Here is a 6,745-nt window from a genome sequence, read left to right on the forward strand (position 1 = left end):
AGAGAGAGAGAGAGAGAGAGATGTTACAATGTAGGGACAATGGCCTTTTACATTGGGGTGATAATGGCATTCGTAGTCAATAATTTAAGCATGTATAAGAGATGACAATGTTATATTTGTACCAACAGTTATTGATGACTATTCTACATACAATTTTAATTCTTGGAGATATTGGATATCGTACACATGTATGAATAAGCTACACTTGTCAAGGACAAGTTAAGGCTAATAGTAATCAATATAAGATCATTTGATCATTGCTCAATAAGAATGAAGTCCTAATATATCTAATAAAACAAGAAACATGCAAAACAAGATTTCAAAACCTTAAACTTCGTATGTAGGATCACTAAAATTTATAGCTTATTCGTTGCATTATCAAGGCTAATAGTAATGTAAGATCAATTGATCATGGTTCAATAAGTTGTAGTCATCATATTCATATAACTATAAAACAAGAAACGTGCATAACAAGATTTTGAAACCTTAAAAGCTCACATGTAGGTTCACAAAATGTTTTAGTTGTTGCATTCTAAAAAAGCAATCCACTATATAGGACAGCCATTTTCTAGGTCCATATGTATCGTTGAGAATGAATTTACAACTTGTAGTTTGAGAGGAAATGAGGGCATTTGGTGGATAACTATGGTTGAGGTAAGAGATCATATAAGAATAATCTACTATTAACCCTCATTTTAGTTTAAAAGGTTGAGGAACCTATTAATATAAAACAACCTATGGATGACGAAAGGAATATATTTGTTCATTTTCCATATAGTTAAACTAAGAGTACTCTTTGATGGCTTGGTGAAGGTGGTCAATTGTCAAATAAAGGAATCCAAGAATTTGATCACGTGAGTATAGTGGATTAGGATAAACAAAGGAAAGTAGAAGCTCAGGGCCCTCAAGAATTGTCTCTGCCACTGAAAAGCATGGGCCCACAAAATGTAACGAGGAGAGTGGACCAAGAGTCCCCACAACTCCTACATGGTCTTCATTGAAACGTCTTTGTGTAGGGTTGTCTAGTGGGAGTGTAAACAACACGGTTCGATATGATGAACTTGGAGTCATGGATGGATGTTTTAGAACCTGCCAAAATAATCAAACAACTTACACCTTAGAGCAATAAATATGAACTAGTTAATTGATGTTCTCAAATTTGCCAAAACAAGCCAACAATGCTACACTACCCATGTAAGACTCATTACACACACACACACACACACACGCACGCACACACGCACGCACGCAAGCACGCACGCACATATCTACACTTCAAGGAAAGGCTAATGTTTAGAAGAAAATCATGATATTAGATTCCATGTGACTCTAAAATTATAGATTGCACTTCAACCTACCTATCAAAGAAGTTGGTGAAGCATGTTACATTCCATTGCTACAAATGAGGCAATGCTTTACATAATAGCTCTTTTCATTACAAAAAATTTAATAAAGGTGGCTTGTTGTCAAACAATGAAGTGTTAGAATTTGGTATTTGGAAGGTTGAACAAGAAGGTACACACACATTAAATTGCTGGGTTTCACCCCACTCCTCCAATTAGATCGTTGCTCGTCAATGTTGGGACATTTACAGCCCTCATTTACATTAACAAATTAAGTGAAAAAACGATATCGTGAAAAGGGAGGGTGTGTGTGTGTGTGTGTAATATATTAGCATCACTCACCAAAAACTTTTTTTTTGCAATTGCTAAAAATAAAGGCAAGACTAGTTCGGATTTTGATTGTTCAAATCTTTACTATTAGTTAACGAGAGGTGGGGGGCAGGTGCCACGTGGCAGCCCCCACCTCCCCCACAAGAAAAAAAGGGAGCGCGGGGGCAGGTGCCATGAGACCCGGCACCCCCCGGCAAAAAATCACGCACGCCTCAGTGCGAGGCGCCGAGCTAAGTCTAGGCGTAGAGCGCCTAGTCTATATGAAAGGCAGGTTTGATAACTAAATTACTCAAAAACTCCGCAGGTATTTTTAAATTGCAGCCAGTAATTTCAGAAATCGCAACAGGCACAAATACACGAAAATGCCAGTGTTTTGTGGTTAGCAGTGTACGATAGTGAGCGCACCTGAGAGAAGAGCATGTTGAGGAGGGGCATTTTGGAGAACTGTTTGCCTTTACGGGCGTCTTTGTCGATGGAGGAGGCGAGGAGGCGGGCGAAGTCCCAGAAGTGGGAGCCGTCCTTCTTGAGGCGGGCGCTCTGCAGCAGCGACAGTGTGTAGTTGCCCAGGCAGCCCTCCTCCAGCGCCGGCTCCAGGAGCCGCCTGCAGTCCACCACGCTGCCCACACCCCCCGCGTCAGTTTTCCCTTTTTCGCATCCATTCCCAAATAATTAACTAAATAAATAAATTAACGAACAAGGCCAGCCTCTGCCTTTCTTTTTGGCTGTTGTTTTCATACGTAACACAATAGGACAGCGGGCCCCGCCCCCGGGCCCCCTCCCCCACGGGCCCCTGGAGGAGCCTCTGAGCTACTACCCTGGAGGCTGGCTCCCATTCTCGCATAAGGTCGTATAGCCCGCGCGCCGCTCGAGGCCGCTTGACGACTTTTTTTCCCGGTCTTAAAGACTTAAAAGTTTAAAACAAAATAAACAGCAGAGCACCAATAACAATAATAATAATAAAGAATAGGTAAGAGAATCCAGATAATTTTTTAAAAAAGGTAAATAAATACCAGCTGAAGGCAAACTCGTTCGTCCCTGCACCACCCGCAGACGCAGCTGTCCTCAAGAAAGCCGCGGCCAGCGCCGCTGTGTAAGGCATGCTCTCTTTCTTGCACGCAGCAAAAAGAGAAGCGGTCCCTGTCCCCCACCCACACACACGCCGGTTAGCTTATCGTACTACCAATATGACATTTCACACATACACACTTCCCCTCTCTGATCTCACACACGCACAAAATCAACAGCTCTGTTCGCCTTTTCATACCTACCTCCCCTCCCCAGTATCTTTTCGTGCTCTCTGGAGTCTCACTCCCCCCTCCCTCACTCCGGTTATTCCCTTACCACATGATGGCAGTACAAAATGCGGGGCACCATCCTCACCATGCCATGGTACCCTGGTACCTCTTCCCTTCAGGAAACCCAAAAGTCCCCCTTGCGCTGCACAAGGGAAAATCACTAGCTTCCACTTCCGCCTTATGGAAATATTGGGCTTGGTGTGAATTTTGCCTACGCTTTTGCTTGGACCAGTCAACCTTCCACCTTCCCAGATCATTCAGATGGTAATTTCTGAGAATACCGCTAGGACACGCTTTTACTTGTCCTCCCGTATGGACCTCTTTGCCCTCAGCTATGGATTTATTATCACTAACATGACCAGTGTCTAATGAGACGTTTTAATGTATGGCCCTTCACATTTTCATTCCCATAACGCTTGGGGCATCCTCGATAAGGAATCCAACTTCGACCTTGAAAACATAAGAGTACTGAGATATGACCTTGCCCTTTTAACTTGCCTTTGCATGTTACCCTACTTTCCTTAACGTTGATAGGCCACCCAATTGACGTAGTTGGTTCTTTGGTCACTAATCGATGATTGGAAGTGACATCCTCTAGGTTCAATCTTAAATATCTTGCAATGACCATGCAAAAATTTTGTAGGACTGCAACATTGCTGCATTAATTAAGTCAAGACCATTAAGAAATATTCTAGTACCTCATGTTGCTAAAGCCCATCAACTTTTTTCCCCTAATGCACACGATGCCTTGCGCGTCACTCCAAAGAACAAAGGAAAATCCAATGGGTATGTTCCAAAGAAGTTTGTTGAATGAGACCTCGAAGATATTCTTGCAAGCAAGAAGGTACAATGCATAGATGGTTTTCTATGAGTTGGATGAGACCTCGAAGCTATTCTTGCAAGCAAAAAAGTACAATGCATAGATGGTTTTCTATGAGTTGGAAACTTGTAAGAGGGGCTTTACACATGGCAAAGTTTTGGAGTTCATCATGAATCTTGGGTCTGTGCATGGTATTTTGCTATTGTGCCTAATGTGGGATAGATATAGAATATGCGCCAAATGTGGGATAGCTATAGAATAGAGGAATAGTTTGCCATGTGAATGCATGAAAAGAGAAAGAATTAAATCATAGCTTGTCATGGATGTGCAAAGGCCCACTAAAGCACCAAAACTTCTAACTATATTTCTAGTAAGAAGATTTGGTTTCATGAATAATACCCAACATGCACTAAGACTAAATAATTGAGCCTTTTGTAAAGGGCCATGTTACCTTTGATCTAGTGTGCGTTCTAAATAGTAACTATATGCTTGATGGACAAGTTGCAAACTAGATTGTGAAAATGTGATTTGTGATATTTAGATTGAACCGCTCTTTACGTATAAGCGCTTTCGATAAGTGCCGCTGGTTGAAGGGGGCTAGGGGAGGAGCAGATTGTATAGAATAAATACGTAAAGGACATAGATAAGAAGGTATAAAGTATAGGGAGTTTAGGATATAATAGAAGGCTTACCTTGTTTGCCGAGACTAAGGCTGGCAACGTCTGATCGAAAGGTTGGCCTTCCATTTGGAGGCGGGGAGAAGCTAGGCTGGAAGGGCAAAAGCGACCAGTTCTTGGCTTTCATGACATAGCTGACGGTGTCGATCCCCTTCTTAACTATACCTTTGTTACCTTTGCTCTTGGGAAACAGATCCTCCAATGGAGGCTTGATGATGGGCGATTGGGAGTCGCGATGATCCACGTAGGGGGAGCTGGCCTTGTACGACCCGCCATTGGCCTTGCGACACGTGGCGCGGCGGAGGCACGCCAGAAACTCGGCGGCGACGGTCTCGGCGGAGCGCGAGTCCAGGAGGGCGTTGTGGAGGCGAAGGGCGACGACCGTCCGATCGATATTGCCATCGCCATACACGCACACCTGGAACACATCCAACGGCGGGCTCCCATTAAACGGCGAGTTCAGCTCCTCCGCCATCGCCCTGTGCAGCGCCAGGCTGCCCGCCTCGTCCTCCCCAAACACCATTATGCCCGATCTTCCTTCTACCTCCTCCCTCACTGCTGCATATGCAGACGCCGGCCATGGCTTCTCCTTTACGAAGTGCGCCGGATCGGCCACTGAGCCATCCGGCAGTTGGACGCACAGCTTGCCTTTGGGACTCTCCAATATATGCGCTTGGAGAAGCGGGTGCCTATCGATGAGCTCTTGGGCGGCCTCTGAGACGTGGCGAGTGTCTAGCGATGGATTGAAAAGAGCTGCGAACACGATGATGCCACTCCCGCCTGCGGTGCTTTTGGCCCAGTTCTCCTCGAAGGGGCTAAGAAGCCTGGAAGAAGAGGTGTGGATGTCACAGGCCATGGCTGTTCCAACCGAATCGAGAGAGAGAGAGAGAGAGAGAGAGAGAGAGAGAGAGAGAGAGCGCAGGCCAAATACAAACAAGCAGAAGAAGCTGCAATAGAGTGAGAGTGAGGGTGAGTGTGGGAGTGAGAGTGAGCCTATGTAGCCTTAATACGAGAAGCATCCATCCGGGCTTCTTATGAGAGCATCCCACCGGCCACCTCAGCTCATAGTCGGCCGGCCCCGAGTATCTAAACGACTCCCCTTCGCTTTAATTTCTAATAAAATATACTTATAAGTTATTAAAATATACTCATAAGCTATTAAAATATACTTATAAGTTATAACATCGAAAAGAAAATGGTGATTGATGGTTGACATGGAGCCTGGATCCTCTAGAGTCTTTGTAGACCTTGGTCGTCGAAGAAAAAGCTCTCCATATTAATATTCTCCCTACTTTGCACCCACTCCCGTGACTTATTGGACTTCCTATACACCTTTTTGTTGTTCTTGTTGTTGTTCGTCGTTGTGTGTGCCCGTGCAGCAATCGGTCATATTCTAGCTTCCTCTATAAGCTCCTCTTGCCTTTTCCTAAGCTTCACCACACATACGCTCATATCATATATGGATCTTATCAAAAAATGTTCCCTCACATATGAAGTCTCTTTTTAAATTGCTCCCTACATATGATTGCCCAATGCCAACCAATCCACATCCTTGAATGCCAAGTCTTTGAACAAACCATACCCTAAACACCTTGAAGTCACCGCCTTTGAAAGTTCGTTGCTGGTCAAAGGTAGTAAACAAATTATCTTGCCACCTTAAGGGAGTTTATACTAGTGACAACCACATGCCAAAAGGGGTTAGGGGCTACCCATAACTACCCTCGCTTAAAACACATGCATGTTTTCTCGAACCTTGTGTTACATAACCACCCTTTAGCTTTCAATTAACAATCAAGATCATGTGTTGACAGATTAGACAATGCTCAACTATTAGTTACGTAGCCTTTCTCATAAGTTGCTTGCAAATAAACTTACCATATGAATTGCAATCGCTTTATAAACCTTGCCATGAAGTTAGTGCTTGGGAAAAGATGGATTCACTTCATCCTAAATCGAACTCAAGTCTTAAAAATGCCTTCTCAAAATTATACATGCATGTAAAATGCCTTCCAAAAAAGTCATAATCTTAGCTAAAATTTTGTCAAAAACATGAAGGAAAAACCAATTCAAATTGTTGAGCTCCTTCATGTGAAGCAAGGAGCTATGTATGGTTGCAAAAAACAGAATCTACTTGAGATGCTTGTTATGACTTTGAAGGACTAACAAAAATATTCCTTGCACATCTTCCTAATTGAGATCAGCCCAACAAAAATCAATTAGTCTAGTTTAAATCATTTCACTCACCTCAATTAACAAGCACAATTTGAGATTTGCCTCCTT

The 6,745-nt window shown here is 43.4% G+C and overlaps 1 protein-coding gene across 1 annotated transcript; it reads right to left on the reverse strand.

Moving 5' to 3' along the window:
* Window positions 1-448: 448 nt before the first annotated feature.
* Window positions 449-5,489, reverse strand: LOC148038802 (uncharacterized). Its single transcript, XM_087674658.1, has 4 exons — window positions 4,481-5,489; window positions 2,684-2,810; window positions 2,079-2,289; window positions 449-1,089 (listed from the first exon to the last, which is right to left on the reverse strand). Exons 1-4 carry the CDS (start codon window positions 5,319-5,321, stop codon window positions 784-786), a joined length of 1,485 nt encoding a protein of 494 aa, XP_087530784.1. The 5' UTR covers window positions 5,322-5,489; the 3' UTR covers window positions 449-783.
* Between the last annotated feature and the right edge of the window lie 1,256 nt (window positions 5,490-6,745).

This window comes from Lygodium microphyllum, chromosome 3 (assembly GCF_053477565.2).
Source record: "Lygodium microphyllum isolate KBCC chromosome 3, Lygodium_microphyllum_v1.1.10, whole genome shotgun sequence".
Classification (NCBI taxonomy): Eukaryota; Viridiplantae; Streptophyta; class Polypodiopsida; order Schizaeales; family Lygodiaceae; genus Lygodium; species Lygodium microphyllum.

Bases quoted from the DNA above. Each gene is read 5' to 3' on its own strand.
- LOC148038802 (XM_087674658.1), bottom strand. From the start codon at position 5,321: ATGGCCTGTGACATCCACACCTCTTCTTCCAGGCTTCTTAGCCCCTTC. The intron at 2,811-4,480 runs GTAAGCCTTCTA...GGTGGGGGACAG, and splicing joins CCTTAGTCTCGGCAAACAAG to GGACCGCTTCTCTTTTTGCT. The intron at 1,090-2,078 runs GTGCGCTCACTA...TTATTTTGGCAG, and splicing joins TCAACATGCTCTTCTCTCAG to GTTCTAAAACATCCATCCAT.